At 32.0% G+C, this 18,777-nt stretch overlaps 1 protein-coding gene across 1 annotated transcript; it reads right to left on the reverse strand.

Moving 5' to 3' along the window:
- Positions 1–1,135: 1,135 nt before the first annotated feature.
- On the reverse strand, positions 1,136–6,225 carry LOC132701592 (serine/threonine-protein phosphatase 6 catalytic subunit). The gene is made up of 5 exons (XM_060669666.1): positions 5,943–6,225; positions 5,604–5,891; positions 5,168–5,325; positions 4,609–4,721; positions 1,136–1,449 (listed from the first exon to the last, which is right to left on the reverse strand). The coding sequence occupies exons 1-5, from the start codon at positions 6,108–6,110 to the stop codon at positions 1,259–1,261; spliced, it is 918 nt and encodes a 305-aa protein (XP_060525649.1). The 5' UTR covers positions 6,111–6,225; the 3' UTR covers positions 1,136–1,258.
- Between the last annotated feature and the right edge of the window lie 12,552 nt (positions 6,226–18,777).

The following is an 18,777-nucleotide window of genomic DNA, read 5'->3' on the forward strand; positions in this document are numbered from 1 at the left end:
CCCTCGCCACCTCCTGCCCCTATAATATTGTATTTTCACCTGACATACATCACTATACCGAATTTCATTTAAATCGCTTAACGGGAAGTTTGTTTAATTCGATTGTAAGATTTGACTACAATAACACCTACATTGCATCGCACCGCAGTACCAATACCAGCAATACGCGCCCAGGCCGCTATTTTTCGTCGGCTGCGGAAAGAGACTGACAATGTTCATCTCCCTCCTTCAGCTGGTCCCCCTCAAACAATATATAAACAGGTACAGGTAAGATGCAAGCAATGTCAGTTACGCTCCGAAGAAGCTAACAGGATGATTGGCGAAACGTCAGCAAGTTCGATTCAACAACAGACGCAGGAGGAAGTTTTGCAAATAGTGTTGTAGTAGCCTGTGGATTTTTTTTGGAAAAAAAGTTCTTAGAATCCTTGAAATTCGCCTTTGATTGGTTTTCGATATTTTATCTTTAAACCGATGTATATTAGAATTTACTTCTGAAGCTTCGCGTCTAAATTTTGTATCATTTTTACAGTGAATATTTAAATATCCAAAAGATATCCGCTACTGGATGGCCAGAAGTTGTGCATAAATGACAATCTCTTAAACGTCCGGAGATTTTCCTGGGCTGCATGGATAATTTGACATATCCAATGCACGTCGTCTGCTATCGATATCAGAATCCATCTCTAAGCCCCTTTACATACAAAACAAACAGAATGGGACCCAATATTCAGCATCAAGGTAGTCCCTATTTGGTTCTCGGAAAAATATTCTGAACCGTTTTCAGTGCTGTCTATCTCCCAGGTACGATTTTAACAAAGAAACGCGAGTAGCTCGAACCCCAAGTTTATTTAACAACAAATGGTGATGAACAGCGTGCGTTTCCTTTTTGTCGATATTTTCTGTCGTAAAAGCAATGATATGAAATATAGCTAATTCTGTGTATTTGTTTGGTAAAAGCTCATACTGATTTATTTTTCGAATGTCAAGGCAATTTAGAATGAATTACCCTCTCAAACACTTTCGACTCCAACGACAGCAGCGACACCGGCCTGTAGGTGCAGCTATTATATAAAATAATCATTATCCATTTTTTTAAATGTAGTCTAGGAAATAAAATCAAGACACTTTATGAGAATCTTAGTAAAATTGTATTTATTCCATGTATGTACAAAACAATTGCTTTAAAATTACCTACATAAAACTGTCCACACTATCGAGTTTCTCTTTGCGTTTTGAACACCTTTGCTGAGTGAAGAAATTATAAAAAGTAGGGAGTAACGTTTCTGCTGGGGATAACCCTTTCTGAATCAGGGACGGCACTAAATAATTTGGCTTCAATTTTATCTGTCGCAGTGCACTCAAGAATACTGGCGACATTGCCACATCGGTAGCAATAATTTGGTGCCGACCATACTGTCACCAATTTGTCGTCGAACATGTATTTATAACCTTGAAAATAATAAATCTTCATTATGTACACATATGTCCATACATACAAGGTTTTAAAGTAATGTAAAGTAATGTGATGAATGAGGCAACCATGAAAATGCAAAGTATTATTATTAATATATATTTATTTATTCTAGGTTTTAACATTTTAGAAAAAAAAGTTTAATACAAAAGTGGCAAGGTTTAATGTTGCATACTGATTTATATACAAAGTGAAACAAAAAAGCGTAGTACAAATTTTTAAACCGGCACTGAATGTTATTTCATATAAACAAAAGTTCTTTTTTGCTGATTTCAAAAAATATAACATGTTATAGTTATTATATTAATGCCAAAGTCAGCGAAAAATTCAAAGCCAGGACTTTTGGTAAAATTTGACAGTTGTTGTACAGCTTCAATATTATTTTCGTTTACAATGAACAAAAGAATAATGTATATGCAAATACGACCAGCGAATTATTTAATTTATTGATTAGGTACATTCTACTAAATTTTGAAAACGCACTAGCTCCATTTTCCTGAATACACAGATGATGCCCTCTTGTTATCTTATCTAAAGCTTTAATTTTCCTGTGAGTATGCAAATCATTAATATTATTTATTTCGCTCCTAATTAAGTTTTTGTCATCTAGAGTCATCTTAAGAACTGTACACCCTTCTAAAATCTTTTTTATTTTTCGATTTTGATAATTTGCTTTTTGTTTATTATTGGGACTATTTATTTATTGTGGGATTATTTAACAAAGAAGAGAGCAGACAGAAGTGTTAGTAAGGATTTTTTATAGAATAAATTGACAACGAATTCTTATTCAGGGGAGTACTGTAACAATTTCTATCGTGTTTTAATACATGGTGTTTTAAATGTTGCTTGCGCGCCGCTTAAGGCGCTACACCCCTGTAAAATCTTTGTTTATGGTTAGATTTTGATTTTTCTTGTTGGATCTCTCACAAAAAGCATTAAATCATTAGGTTGCTTACTGAATCAACCTGAAGTAATGGCTTAATGGGACTATTTTTTAATGACAAATATCGAAAAGAGTTATTAAGGATTTCTTTAATAATAAATTGTAAGGACTACCTAAAAGCTAACTACTAATTTCCATAAAGTTTGAAGACAGGGTGCTCTAGATTGCAATGATTATTTTTTTTTTTGGATCTTACACAAAAACTAGTTGCTAGTTAGCTTTAGAAAGATTTTATCAGGCATGAGCTCTTAATATTAATGGGAAGATTATCCTCATTATAGTTTTGCATTTTATATTTAGCTTCATATATAAATAATCATATCTTATCACTAATAGATCTTTAAGCCAATTTTATTGATAATTTATCACTGTTTGATGATACTGTTCCACTCAATATAAAAAAGAAGGTAGTCGAAGCTGTAAAAACTCGAGATTATTCAAAAGGATTTGAGTGGCTTCGTTTCTCAAAAATCATTGAATTTGTTCAAAATTTCTTGATGTTGACATTGCATTGTGAGCTTCAAATGAGAGTTATAAAGAAAATGAAGAGTGGTTCAAACAAAAGAAAATTGTAAACGACGCAGCAGAGCGTGGCGTAGCGATGGTCTCCGAATATAATCAGCAGGAAAGCAGTTTCAATACTTACTGTAATAAAAGTCGATTTGTATAATTTAGTCTAAAAAATGTATATTTTTCTATTAAAACTGTATTAAGGTATACAATTTCATATGGTGGAACAGAAATCTTCTTCTATTAATGCATTTGTTGACATTTCGTGAATAAAGAACTTTTTTTCTGAAATAGATAATAAATAATCTCAAAATTTACTAATTCAATGAATAAATTGAAAATATTTATTAAAAACTATGAATATAAGAAATCCATTGGGATTCCAATGCAAATATCTTCAAAATGGTTCGAGTAACCGATAAACTACCTTTCTCATTAAATTTTCCTATAAGAATAATTGAAAACATTTCACGATAATTATTTTTTAGTCTAACAAACTTCAGAACAAAAAGTAATTTTTTTTTTAATTCTTCAACCTTTGACCTCGTATATTGGTTGGTTGGTTGAATTTCCTATAAAAATTAATAATAAAATTGGTGATAAGATATGATTATTTATATATGAGACTAAATCGAAAATGCAAAACTGTAATGGCGATAATCTTCCCATTAAGAGCTTACATGTGGTAAGTACTTTCTAGAGGTAACTAGATTTTGTGTGATAAATCCAAAAAAAATATATTCGTATTTTTTTACCCACGCTCGAAATATCGTTTGCGTCTCACTTACGCCTGTAGAATGCAGAGTGTTTTTTTTATTGCTCAATTTTGATAATTCCTTTCTTATTGGATAGAGCTTGAAGCGGAAAATCGAGTACTTTTACGGATTTTTTCAAATTGAAAATGACAACATAAAAATAAGGTTTAAGTGCAATTGGCGTGACAGCACAATGATGCATGGCCAAGTTATGGGTGTTTTAAGTTTGGATAATTCTATCCTTGATGAAAAAATAAATATAACATGTTATACATTTTCTAAATCAGCAGAAAATGACCTTTCTTCTTATAAAATAATATACAGGGCTTACATTAAAAAAGAAACATAAAACTTTGCTATACTATACTTTCTTAGCACATCTGGTATATAAATAAGTATATAATATTAAATATACACATCAACCCTTACATCGCGCCTCTGTATTATCACAGAAATTAAAAACATTACACCACAATGTAAGTTCTTGGAGAAATTTGATAAAAGTCAATACAAATTTTAATTGTTAATCGAAATAGACTCTCAAAATGTGTGAATGTGTGTGTGTGTGTGATGAATTGCAGTGGCTACACTCTAATGGCTTTTTGCATTTTTGATTATTTTTATAGTATTTTATATTCCATTTTAATTTTTATCAAAAATAAAACTTAATTGTGGTTGATCTGGATTCTAAAACTTGTATTTTACAACACTTACTCAGGGCAGAATGAAGAAGAGCCAGCAAGTTTGACACCAAGTTCCAAATTTTGATGTCAAATTTGGAAATAAACCGTGAAATAAACAAATGCATTACAATTTTCATTACCCTCAATTTCATTTGATTAAAAAAAACTATAAAAACAAATGGTGCTGCAATGTGTTGGTGTAATGCTAGTGTGGAATTTATTTATCACATTTAAATTCCAATTTACCTTCATGTACCAGCTGATGTGCTCGGCAGATTAAACTCAGTGAATTGATCCAAATAAAATCATCTGTAACCTTTGCTCCAAACAAATAGCCCGCCCCCCTTGGACTACTAGCCCTGAAAAAAATATTATACATTATAAGGGGTACAATTAGTATAAAACGAAAAAAAAATATCCTTATTTATGATTCAGCACAGTCAAAAAGGGTCAAATGTTAATATATAGTTTATGGTCATATTTAAATGACCAGTAAATAAAACTACACTAAACTGCACCACTTGACAATGCTAATGTTTTAGGAGTAGTTTGAGTATTTACATATTCCTTTATTAAATTTATATGAGACACTATATTTAGCCATGCAATAGCAAAGTATATCATATGCATCTTGTCTTATTCTTAATATTTGAAATTGCTAATAACAAATTTTCAGAACAATGTAAGAATAAATAAACTCTCCTAAAAGTGTGGCATGATTTCTATTCCACAGCTTATAAGATACTGTAGTACTACTGTTTTTCATTTTGAAAAAATCAGCCGAATTTACATACTAGGTACATACCACGTCGTTTCGATTTCATCTGGATCTGACCAAACTAGATCACAGAACGCACCTCTATGTGGAATTTCTTGGTTTCTTTCCAGCTTTCTGATCTGATCCAATGTTTTAATGTCGGGGCTAAGGCCACCATGGACACATAAGATTTTTTCATCTATTATCTAAAACCAATAACAATTCAATTGCTGAGCCAATGATTTTGACATCATTTAGTTGTAATTGGGTTTACAAAATAATGAATTCATAAGTATTTATTTATAAGCAGTATGAAAGCATAAAATAAATATGAAGAAAACATCAAATTTTGCTTAATAACTTGTCTATCTACATAACAGATTACTAATAAAGTAAGTAATAATAATTAAGTTCTATTGATATATAATTTCCCAATAGAGTTGTTTACAACTTCAAACAAAATTTTAAATGTTTGAGTACTTACAGCCGCTACTGTTAATAAATCAAAAACACTACAGCAATATTTCCAGGCATTAATATTCCCATATTTAGTCATACATTCATCATAAAATCCATAAACTTGTGTGATTTGTCGACTTTCATGGTTGCCTCGTAATAATGTTATCTTATTTGGAAACTTTGCTTTCAGGGTAAGCAGCCTTGTAAAAGTCTCCAAACTATAGTACCCCCTATCTACAAAGTCTCCTAGAAAAACGTAATTTGTATCTGGAACTTGTCCTCCTTTTCGAAACAATTCTTCTAGATCATAAAACTAAAATTTTAAACTATTCCAAATATCAATTTCGCATGGAGAATATTTTACCTGGCCGTGAATATCCCCACACACCGTGACTGGTGTTGAGACAGGTTGAACATTGGATTCCTCAAGTAGGATACTCGAGACAATATCACATAATTTTTTAAGATCATTTTCTGGCAAATATTTACATTGTTTGGCGATTTCTATCCAATTATCTATTTCTGAAGACATGCTAAAATTCCTAAAAATGTGGGAATTTTGCTTTTGGGTGGGTAAAGTTTTATTTTACACCAATTAGTGACCACAAATTATAACAATAAAAGTTAAACAAAAATGTCAAATGTCAGAAAACTGATCGATGACAAATTCTTCTTTTCTCTGCTTTTCACCGTTGGGAAAGCCTACCAGGGACACTCGGTATTTGCACAACACAGATAGCAAAAATACGGATTCAGTAACTTTTGCCCTTATTCAGATGTTTGTATAGATTTAACACTCCTTCAATAGATTTGTTTTCTATGGATATTTGTACAGGGAGGGTGGTCCGTCTAAGAGGGGCCTATACCTTATCTCGAAACCTATGGGGGTTACAAAAAAAATTTAAATAGAAAAGTTGTTTCTATTAAAATGACCTTTTTTTTATTTTCCTAAGCGTCACTTTTTTCATATACTGGGTGGTAAAACAAATTTCCATGAACGATATATATGAGTATCGAACTTATCAGTGATCATCTTCAGAATAAGTTATGTTTAAACCATCATTGGTGTGTTGCTTATTAACTTTTAAAACTTTTTTCCATATATTATTTTTGCTTTAGGCAAATTTAAAATATTTTCTTAAAATACGCGGTGTTGCCACGTTTCGCAAAATGATACTTTTCTCAATTCCCTTAAATGAGACACCCTGTTATATTATGTGATTTTCGAATAGCCACGTTAATAGCTATTTCAATTATATAACATAGTACGGGTATCTGATTTACCGTTTTGGATTAATTGGCAATTATTTTACAATAATACATAAATTATTTTACATTCATAATTTAAGAACTTTGTAAATAAGGTCCTTAAATGGAAAAAAACTTTTAAAAAATATTCATATTCTAAATAATATAGTCCACATGTCTTTTAAAAATATATAGAAACCTGCCTGTTGAAAGACACAAACACAAAATTGATGATATTATTAATTTTGACCTTTTTGACATAATCATCGCAATAGTTTCGGAAACAATAGTCGTTCTCTGTTGTGGTAATATTACTGATTTTTTGACAGGTATCAGTGTATTATAATATTTTAAGCTGCATTTTTCTTTAGTCTATTTTGTTCAATGTATACGAAGGAGGACAAAGTTGACCTATTAGAATGTTACATCGCCAATAACAAAAGTCTTGCTCTCAGACAATATAGAGTAAAAAAAATGACAAAATATACCATTAGTTTCGTACAAATGGCAGTGTTTTAGTGAAAAAAAATTAGGACCCGAACGGATTTGGGTGAAAATGTGCAGCTAGATATTTTTCTGCATTTTGAAAATACTGCAAAGACCTCCACCGGCCTTGCCGCTTCAGACGTAGACGTAACACGAACCACACTTCAAACATTAGGTATTATTATTATTATAAAAATTAATAGTTGTAAGCCACTTAAATTCACACCAGTACAAAAACTACAAGAAGCATATTTTAACTTAAGACGCCAATTTTGCAATATAATGATGGATAGGCATTTTTTAGATTACAAATTTCAAAATATAATTGGGACCGATGAATCAATATTTACAAAGTTTGCGATATTATTTATTAGGAAAAATACATGTTATTGAAGCACAGAAAATAAAAAATGTGTTTTTGAAGTAAACAAGCAGGGGCGAAGATCCGTGAAAGCATGGTGCGCAACCTGGACATCTAGAATTTTAGGACCCATATTTTACCAACAAAACAACATCCCTACGATATCTAAACGAATTAAGGAACGAAATTCAGTCACTCATATATAATAATATTTCCAAGGAAAGCATCCGAATTTAATTTGGCAGCAAAATGGCGCTCCTCACCATGGAAGAGTTGCAATAATTCGTTTTTTAAACCAAAATTTCAGAGAGTGGATTGAACAAAACGGAACCATCTATTGGCCAGTGAAGAGTTCAGATTTGACCCGATGGACTTTTTTTGTGGGGCACAAAGAAAAATCGTCAACAGTTTTGGAAGTGAAGCAACGAGTTCGCGTGGCAATACACTATCTGACTGAAACGAATTACGTCTCAAATGCCATATGCCATTTAGAAACAGCGTATACTAGTTGTATTGTTCAAAACGGCGGACATATTGAAAAAGTAATTTAATTAATTTTACGTTTAAGTAATAGTTAGTGTTAATTTTTTGTAATCATTTCATGTAGACATTTAAACGTAAAAATAAGTAATCTGCTAAATTATGCAACATTGTGCAAAGCTTGATATTCTGTTTTTAATATGACTTTTACAATGCTCTAAAACGGTTGTGAACAAGTTGATAACGAGCTAATTCCCAGTTTCACGTCTTAATCATTTAAATCTTATACCCAGTTTTTTATTTTATGTGCCAATTAAGCCACAACGGTAAGTCAGAGACGCTTTTACTATGTTATATCATTCAAAATGCTATTAAAGTGTCTATTCGAAAATCCAGTAATATACAGGGTGTCTCATTTAAGAAAGTTGAGAAAAGTATCATTTTGCGTAACGTGGCACCACCGCGTTTTGATCATTCCCGAATTCTGAAGATGAGCGCTAATAAGATCGAAACGGTGCATCACATAATGCATACTCATTTATATAGTTGAATTTGTCTTTGAAAGGACTATCCAAAGATGCAATAGAATGTAGGGTGTTCTATTAAAAAAAAAATGTAACCGAGGTAGGTTTTGAGATAAGGTACAGGCCACTCTTAAACGAACCACCCTGTACATGATCTTTATTTGAAATCATATTCTAATTGCGGATACGGATAAGACTACTTTCAAATATAATTTGGGACTGGGAATCAGACAGGTTGCCATTAAGGCAATTTATTATGCCGCAATTTGAGCTTTCAACTGTTTATTTTAAATCTTACAAGTTTCTAATCGCTGTTCACACATCGCCCAATTTGGCGTAGTTGTTGCGAATATTATGCGAAAATAGTCAATATGCGTATAGAAAACTTTTTGTTCAATACTTTGGAAATTTAAAATTTTAAGCTACTAGGATTGGTTCAATTAACAAAGTTTGAGTTACTTGCCATTCACTGCATTTACTTAGGTAGTTTGACTGTGCTTTGTTCGACTTTTTTAAAAGAAGAAGAAATTTTAAATATAGACAAAAATTGAATGAGCATAAAAAATTTAATAAAAAACTTTACCAATACTTTGAACCTAAATAGAAGAAACATAACAGTTTGGCTAGGTTGTGTGTCGTTCAGCTATCACAGTTAAAATTTCCCATTCTACTGTTAGCTCATTTATTTTACGTTGGTGGCGCTGCTATTGCTCCGTCCTACGTTGGCGTTGTACTTATAATCGCGGTATGTACATGAACCTATGTCTAGTTCGTTTAATGTGCAGAGTGTTAATAAAGCATTATTAGTGTGGTTTGTGTAAAATAACGCAACAAGCAGCAACGCAATAGCCAACATGTAGCGATCAAATGCATTTTTATCATATTGAAGTGTTAAAGCTGGGGTTTTGCAGAAGGTGAAGCACTATTAAATGCAAAACACATAATTTTAATTGAGTCTATAGGAGTTTGGCCCATTTTGTTTTTATCTTAAATTTCTATTCAAATTAAACAAAAGTAGATTAGACTATATCATTTTTGTTAAAGATTCGTAATAACGTTTTATGTTTAAAACAAAGTGGCAATGCCAAAAAGAGCATTTTTGAAATAAATCGGAAACGCGAATTGTTTAGGTCCACCACTTACTCGAAGGCTGCAGCTGAGATCAATTAAAAGACTCGTGGGAGCGGGCAATGGAAGACCTCCCTAAAGGCACGAGGTTTCCATGCTTTGATGAGTTTACGTGGTCTGAGGAGGGCACGATTATGGTGACCTATGCAGATCAGAACTCAAAGGACTGGATAAAATCCAGCCGTCACGACTTGGGTGTGTGGAGACTGTTCTGACATGACTAGAGCAATCAGGGCTCGTCTATTGTTACAACTCCGAGGAAATTTTTTCTTCTCCAATGGAAACAACTGCAAGCCCATACCTTGAACTGTGTCCTCATAATGTCTTCATTCGAGAAAAACTGTCCCCTTATTTTTGTCAAAGACGAAAAAGCATAGTGAATTGGAGGCTTTACTTCGGAAACCAAACAAGTTGAACCGCAACTATGCGCTCCAATAAATGGCGGTATTAGGAGAACTTTCGAGAGAATCCCAAATAAGGTTTAAAAGCCTCATTAAAAAGAGGAAAAAGATGGAGGAGCAAACTCCGTGTTCACCCGGAAGGCCTTCCGGCGGAAAAGTGGGGTTCATCTGACCACCAGAAGGACTTCGGCCCTATTAATTTGACATCGTTTTGATAAAAATAGATGATAGAATTGTATCTTTGTGCAAAGGTCCTTCCCCGATATGTTAATTTAGTAGGGAAATTAATGAAACCAGCATCTTATAATATTACAAGTTGAGACGGAACTTTCCAGGAAGGACTCGGCACTGGCTAGCACTTAGGAAGATCAAATTGAATGCGGGCCATTGAGGGAGACACTCAGGGAGAGTAGCTGGTATATGTGGCTGCTCATCTACGGCCCAGATACCTGTACCTCTGGGGGTCTATCCCAACAAAGGGTATCAAGTACATCTATATCGCCCGGTTATCCCAGACTCTTGCCTCTATAATTCTGTCAATCTCGTCTGGGGATACTGAGGTATTGAAGGGTATTCATATGGTTGGCAGACTGGCTCGGGAGCCTTGCATCGGAGTCTTCCGTTGGAATACCATTGGGAGAGTTTACTGGCAACAATGCGGTGGTATAATTGATGGGAAGCCCTCAATACAGAAATTATACAGAATCTTTATATCAAAATTGTATTATATAATGTAAAGTAAAATTTATTTGGCAAATATTTATTTCACACTCGATTTCTCTTATTACACACCTAGGTACACCTGTCTAGTTCTAGGTATAATATTTAGATTGTATGCAGAGAAGCATTGTCACTAGTATTGACCAAGAATTGTAGACCTGAAATTAAAAATAAAATTATTACCATCCACTTAGATATTTTTGTGACTGTGTAAAACGTTAAAAGTTTAAAAGTGACAATAAAACAAGTTCTTATTACTTACTGGTACATACTGCAACCTACTAAATCTTTCGATTAGGAAATAGATCCACAAGAGACTTTTTATAGGAATACACCCTCGGTATAGCCCTACAGATTGTTTTTCAAAGAAATTAAATCGAATATAAATTGCAAAAATCAAAAGTTTGGTCTCTAAATTTTTCAAAGGAAATATATCCTCTGATGATTTTGATTTTATCTTCGAAGCACGTAAATCAATTTGTAAAGTCATAAAACTTTCAAAATAATTTTTCGCCCTCGGAAGTTATTTTCAAAAGAATTTTAATAGGTTAAACGTCAAAGGCTACAAAGGCGTTATTTATCGAAAACAATTTTGTATATTTAGCTTTTAGTATTTGCCGTGAATTTTACTTTCGCGTTGTAAATACATTAAAAAACTGACCATTATTTCCATAGAAGTGATAAATATTTATTTGCAAAATCAGAATTGTAACAAAACTGTCTTTCTAACTCCATAATTTGAAATACCTAATTATGCACGGATCGAGGGTACGGAAAGCGAGCTACTTTGGACGTTTCCCGCACTTTAGTCACGAGTTTGGCAGCGCCGTAATGTTTTCGATAGGTATTTTGACGTTTGTTAAAATCGTCAGGTGTCACACCTCACTCAGTGATTATATTCGTGTTGTTTTGCAAAACTATACCCAAAAATTAATGGTCATAGAAAAAGCACAATATGCAAGAACTTTTATAGACGCTATTTTAGTCAGGAGTTTCATTTGGTACAGTTTATGTTATGATCGCCTAGCGTTCAGTTTTGTTTATCGTCCCAGCTAGTAAGTAATCTAGATTTTTGCTTCTTGTGCCTAAGTAATCTCAATGGGCACAGTATGTAAACAAGATATAATAATTTGTGGTGTTTTGTTATTAAACTAGGAATTTTTCTAATACAATTTATTTCGATCAACTTGATTGAAACATTCTTTATTTTTGTACTTTAAAAATAATCGATTTGATTAATAGTTGTATTATTTCGGTCAATCTAAATTTTCAACTGTAAAAAGTCGTTTTTGTACCGAGGACAATCAAAACATGTCTATAATTACCATTTACAATACTTCTGGACTCTTCCTGCGTCGGTGGTTGTTGTTGTTTAAACAGTTCCAGTTAAGCTCTGAAGAAGCAAACATGATGAATGGCGAAACGTCAGCAAGTTCGATTCAACAACAACCAACGCAGGAGGAACCAAGAAGTTTTCCTTTCTTTCCTTCTCTTTAACATTAAATGTTAACTTCAACATAAAAATATGAAAACAACACATTTTTCGATATTTTTCTTTTCACACCACTTTTTAAATTGATATATACATTTTCATACTGCCGCATCGATTTCTTCTGTAAAAGATATGAAATTATCTAATTGGCCCCATCGAACAAATAATTAATTAATTTTAAAAGAATAGTAGGAACAGCATAATCTTAATCCCAATTTAACTTTTAGTGATTTGATATATAATATAATAATATAATATGATATATAATATATTATAATGAATACACAAAAATACTATTTGCAAGTTCGTGTAAATTAAGGTTTTTTTTAGCAATATAGGACTTAATACTAGCTACATAACATCTTTGAATAAAATAGCAGACTGTCTGGGTAGATTAAATTATTTTTTTAGAGACATGATTAAAAAATATGTTTTTATTATTACTATTTTTTTATTTATTTTATTTAATTTTAATTTTATTATTTATTTACTTATTATTATTATTATTAATTTAGCAAAAGTGCATCAAATTCCTGATATAAATGATATTAACAATATTAAAAAAATGTTTTACTTCTATAATAACAATCGAAACTGGGTCTGAAGATCTATTCTAAAAAATTATTAACTTATTATTATACCTTTTTGTTTCCTTATTTCGTTTTCCTCCTATGCCTTCTTCTTCACTTCCAACAATTTAGAACTACAAATTTGATATTTTAGTAAACATATCAAATTTGGGAAAAAATATACATGCACAAATTATTCAAGACCACGATTATCCCAGATGAACAGTCTGATTTTCGTAAATGTTTTGGTTAGTTTAATAAAATATGTTTGTCACACTGACAGACCGAAACTTGTTGGTTTGCAACATAAATCCACTGAATTGATAGACTTTTACCAAGAATCGTAAACCTAATAGGATCGCCTAATCCGCCAAATCTGCCCTCAAGTGCAATGCGAAAACTCTCGCTGGCTGTGACGTAGGTGAAGTCCTGTATTGGCGCGTTTACTATGTAAATTGTATTGTATTTTGAGGAGCTAACATAGTATTTTGTTTGGATAATCACTCGTTATTTTCATTTAATGTCAAAATTAAATTGTTTTAGTAGTTATTTATTAATTATTGGGAACTGGTGTAGGGTAGGGTCTCGGGTATGGTAAAAATAATACTATTGCAATCAAGTTTGGCTTATATGTATTATCTTGAAATACATATTTTAATTGAATATTGTTACACATAAATACATAAAACTAGCGAACAAAACGGTTTACTTGTAAAATTTTGTGTTTTACGACATTCTACCATTTTAAATATACAAAAATCAACAAATACTTATAAACTAGAAATCCCTATTTTTGGATATATTAAAGAAAATATTAAAAAACAAAAAATATATTAGGCATACATAACAACTATTTATAGGTGGTAGGTAAATAATAATATGTTTATATATACCCTCGTATGTACATAATATAAAAAATACATATTACTACATATACTTAAATCTTTATTTTACAATTTTACCATACCTTCTAATTTAGCTTTTTTCTGGATTCATTTTGTCCTCTCTTCTACATCGAACTATCCACTCGTTCCGAATAGTGGGGGATACTAGGAAAGCGATGAAAACTACATTTTCCAGAACTTGCTTTTTCATCAAAATAGTTGGCACATGGCACATCTCGTTCCAGGCATACCTAACTATTTTTTGATGTAACATCCCACTGAAAAAGGTAAAAGACATGTATTTCTTACCTTTACCTATATTATTATGTGTAATATTTAAAGCTTGCCTCCTAACTAATAACACCGCTAATAAGCAGCACGAACACAAAGCTTTTAAGTGTTTGTTTAAGGTTCAAAATACTGTTTTTCTTAGTTCTCGTCACTGAAGCACATACAATTTTAAAGTATTTGTTAAAGCTTAAAATCACTGTTATGTCCAAGTTTTTTTTTACAGAAATACGGCATTTGACTCGCGAGTTTATTTGACTCGAGAGGATAGCAGCGGAGCGAGTTTTTAATAAACGAGTGAGTTAAAAAGTTTACCGAACGTGTTGCATACTATACTTTTTCTAGGACCGTTAGTATTTGGGTTCATTTTCGCAAAACAACACGAATACATTCATTGACATGACCGTCAGAATTGACAAACGTCAATATTCAAAGCGTGGGAAATATCTCCGAAAACATCCTAATTCTCCCAAATCTGTGCGGTAAAATCCCGGAAATGTTCGAAGTGCCTCGGATTCCTGGGAAACGAAACTGACGTGGTAAAGTGATGCTTCCCGCACGCTAGATCGGTGGGTAATTAGGTATTTTACAGACGAGAGTAGAAAAAACCGTTAGAGGACTTCGCTTACGTCACAAACGACCACGTGCTATCGATAATTTTGGCGAACGTATATCTTATGGGATTGGGCAATCCTATTAGGTTTACGATTCTTGGACTTTTACAGAAGATCGCAATAGGTTATCTGTAACAATATAAATCTAGCACCTTTTCTCTGATATAGAGCTTAAACAAATACTCGATCTAGGCACCTCTGTTCTTTTCAGTACAATTTTGACTTTTCTTCTATTTTCAAATAATTGCGCTAACGACTTTGAACCGCTGTATTATTATCAAGCAAATGAAATAATTCTCTATTCGATATATTTGCAGGTTATAACCCAAAGCGTAATGCCAATAAGTCAGTATCCCTATTATTTGTACCACAAAAACAAGTAGACCAGGTCAAAAATCATCTAAAATTAATAACGAATGAGGTTCCTCTAGAGTTTAAAATTGAAGCAAAAAAACTGAGGCTCGGGATGGATGCTAACCTACGATTAACAAAATACTGATTCCGTCAATACTCCTACGGATTTCTCAGGGAACTCTATCTTTAATTATCTCTGTGTGAGTCATTATCATATCCAGGATATTTAGTTTATGGTAGGCCTTTCAACGCAAGAGATTGTGGCTGTCTTCAGGATGCTCGGAATGCTTGCTTCAGAGGATCTATCACGTTATACTCAAACAGAAACACACAAAGCTTAAATCTTTGAGATGTCTTCATCTCTTACTTAGAAAATATTAAAGTCAATTTGTCTAAAATCTTGCTTCTTTTAGGGAGCTTGATAGCACTAATAAAAGGAGAAACGGTTGATACTTTTACCTCGATATGACGCTGCATTATTTCAAAGATCGTATTCATATAAAGCTCTTACATTGATCAAGAAATTGATAGATAGATTTTTAAATAACTTTTGTCCTTACTTAATTGCAATAAATATTTTTTTTATATTTTGATAATATGGCTTTTATAGGGACTCAAAGTGTTAAAACCGACCTGTGGGGAATACTTCGCCTATTATCCTATATACAGGGTGTTTAACAAAGATGCGACAATATTTAAGGAGGTGATTTCTCAGATCATTTTACGAAAACAGTTGTTTTTTTTTTTTTAATTCAAATATCTTCTCCCGGATTTGTTTGCAACTGCCAAATTGTCGTTTCTAGTGATCTCACATCTTGCTTAGTTTAGAAGATGAAAATTAAAAAGTATTTATAAAAAAAATATTTTCCAATAATATTCGCAGATCATTCTACTATAAAAAACTGTATATTTAAAATACAAAATATTTACAAAAACTATTAAAACTGGCCAGCAGCTCGGATGCCGGAATTCAATCTTCTCAGTACTAATTCGATTTCTTAGGTCTCTACTTTTTCCACACGAGTAATGTAAACCAAGGTGATCCGACAGGGAAAAATTCAGTCATCGAGTAGGCCGCAAGTGAGGTCCATCTCAGTCAATCCACCCATTTTCGTTCCTGTCAAAATTTCACTAGCAACTTGACAAAAATGCGTTAGTACGTCATAGTGGATAAATCATATCATAGATTCAGGTAGCGTGTGTTTCAAAAAGTTGCAATACACCTCCTCCGTGGAAACACCAATCCACACAATTCAAATCCAAATATTCAACGAGAAATGACGTTGAAAGTGATCTTTAAATATTACTTATGGATTTTCACCACATCCTCAATGATAATTATGAAAATGTCATCTTACTTTTCTTGAAAAACTCATCGGTATCAGAATTACCATCAGTAGTTGAGGGATTTCAACCATTTTAGGTAAAACCCCTTTATAGGACGCAATGCTTGGAGGAAAGGCGTCAACTGCTGGTTTTTAATCCCTTGCCATCGGCAACTCCATAAATATGTTGCGGAACTTTAATATTAGACAGATATGACACAGAAAAACAATTGAGGTTCTTGTTGCAGGTGGACCCATTCAACAGTTTTTGTAATTTGTTTGAATGACAAATATAAATAAGTTATTTTTAGTCCAATTGTTCGCAAATATTATTGGAAGGTTCAAAAATATTCTATTCAATAAAACAGTGTTGGTGGACATGAGAAAAACCAAGAAACGAAGAAGTAGTAGTTTTAGTCGCTCTATTTCAGAATTAAATTAAATTCGCTATTTAATTTTCAATTAGTTACTGCTAAATCGGCCTCTTATCACCGGAAAAAAGCAAATCTGTGAGAAGATATCTGAAATTATTTCAGAAACATTGTTGGACCTTTTTCATTAAATCATTTTTGTATTAAATATTGCCGGTTTTTTTAAACACCCTGTATACAGGTTCAAAAACTATTACGATTTAACGAAATTTAGCTTGGTCCAAAATTTGGCAAATCGGGGTTTTTTGACAACAGCAATCCATTTTCGAGAATAGTTTAGTCTATGTAGAGTTTTACATCTTTTACCACAAAAATTAAATTTCGCCCAAGTCGCCGTTTTCAAGAAATTTTGGTTTGGTTTGGTTTGGTTTAAAATTTAAAATTTCATTTTTTTATGACATCAATTTTAAAATAACCTATATAATGCATATTACTGACCAAATGTGGTAGTACAGACCTTAACAGCCTTTTTAGTATTATTCATTTTGAGATTATTACTACAAGAGACTGAAAAAACTTCGACGTCAATGAAAACAATTTTATTGAAATACAAATTTAATTTTAAACTAAAGTAAAATACAAAAACTATTCATAAAAAAATATTTCTATTCGGCAATAAATGTTCAAAATGATTTCCATTCACTGTGATGTACTTACGAGACAGGTTTATTGAATGATTCAGCGAAATTTTAAATCCCGTGCCATAATTCGTCTCGGGTATGAACTACTTCTTCATGCACTAACGACTTTAATTACCCTCATACATAAAAATTAATAGGACCGAAATCTGGACTCCTAGGCAGCTAAGGTGTTTGACTCTCACGACCAATCCAACTATAAGGAAAAAAATCGGCGGAGCGCCATCTTGCATGAAAATCACTGTTTTTCTTGACTCTAAGGATAGCTCATCCAGAAAATCGCCGAATTGAGTTTGCAAAAAATTTAAATTGGGTTTTAGTTCGATTGGTCTTAAAATGCAATTATCAATTATTTCGCACCAAAAGTTTATTTTAAATTTAAATTTTCTAGATCCCACGCATACTTGTTTCTCAAATTATAGACACCTCTGCGTATCAATGTTGTTTCATCTGTAAACATCATTTTATTTAAAAACATTGGGTCCCCGTTTTGAAGGATCCCACTAAAACGAGCAAATTCCAGTTTGACTAGGTAATCTAAAAGATTTTGCACAGGAGTAAAGTGATATGGATAAAGTTTTTCTTGGTGCAAAACTCTACAAGCTGCTCATTAAGATTCGCACTGCCATACTAAAGAGCAGCAAAGAGATTCACCAGAATGTAAGTGAAATTTGAAAAATTTTGCAGTTAGAGAGTGCTCAGAACTATTTCGCTGTCTCTGATTGTTAATCATTAAAGCCTACTTTAAACTAATTTGCATGTTCGAGTGAAACTGTTCAATTAGGCGGAACAAAAATTTTGTTAAAAAATCTCAAATATTTCATTAATTGTTTAAGGAAATCTAAAATGAAATTGCAAGTTTGACACCCTGTATTTCGGTTAATATCAACTTTTACACTAAGGTAAGTTTCGTTAAATCGGATATTTTTACCTGTATATATATATATATATATATATATATATATATATATATATATATATATATATATATATATATATATATATATATATATATATAGTATATATATATATATATATATATATATATATATATATATATATATATATATATAATATATATATATATATTTATATATATATATATATATATATATATATATATATATATATATATGATGACACATCATCACATTTTTCCATCCGTGAATCAATACGTGAGAATATAATATATATATATATATATATATATATATATATATATATATATATATATATATATATATATATATATATAT

This window comes from Cylas formicarius, unplaced genomic scaffold, assembly GCF_029955315.1.
Source record: "Cylas formicarius isolate icCylForm1 unplaced genomic scaffold, icCylForm1.1 PGA_scaffold_4__25_contigs__length_36172078, whole genome shotgun sequence".
NCBI lineage: Eukaryota > Metazoa > Arthropoda > Insecta > Coleoptera > Brentidae > Cylas > Cylas formicarius.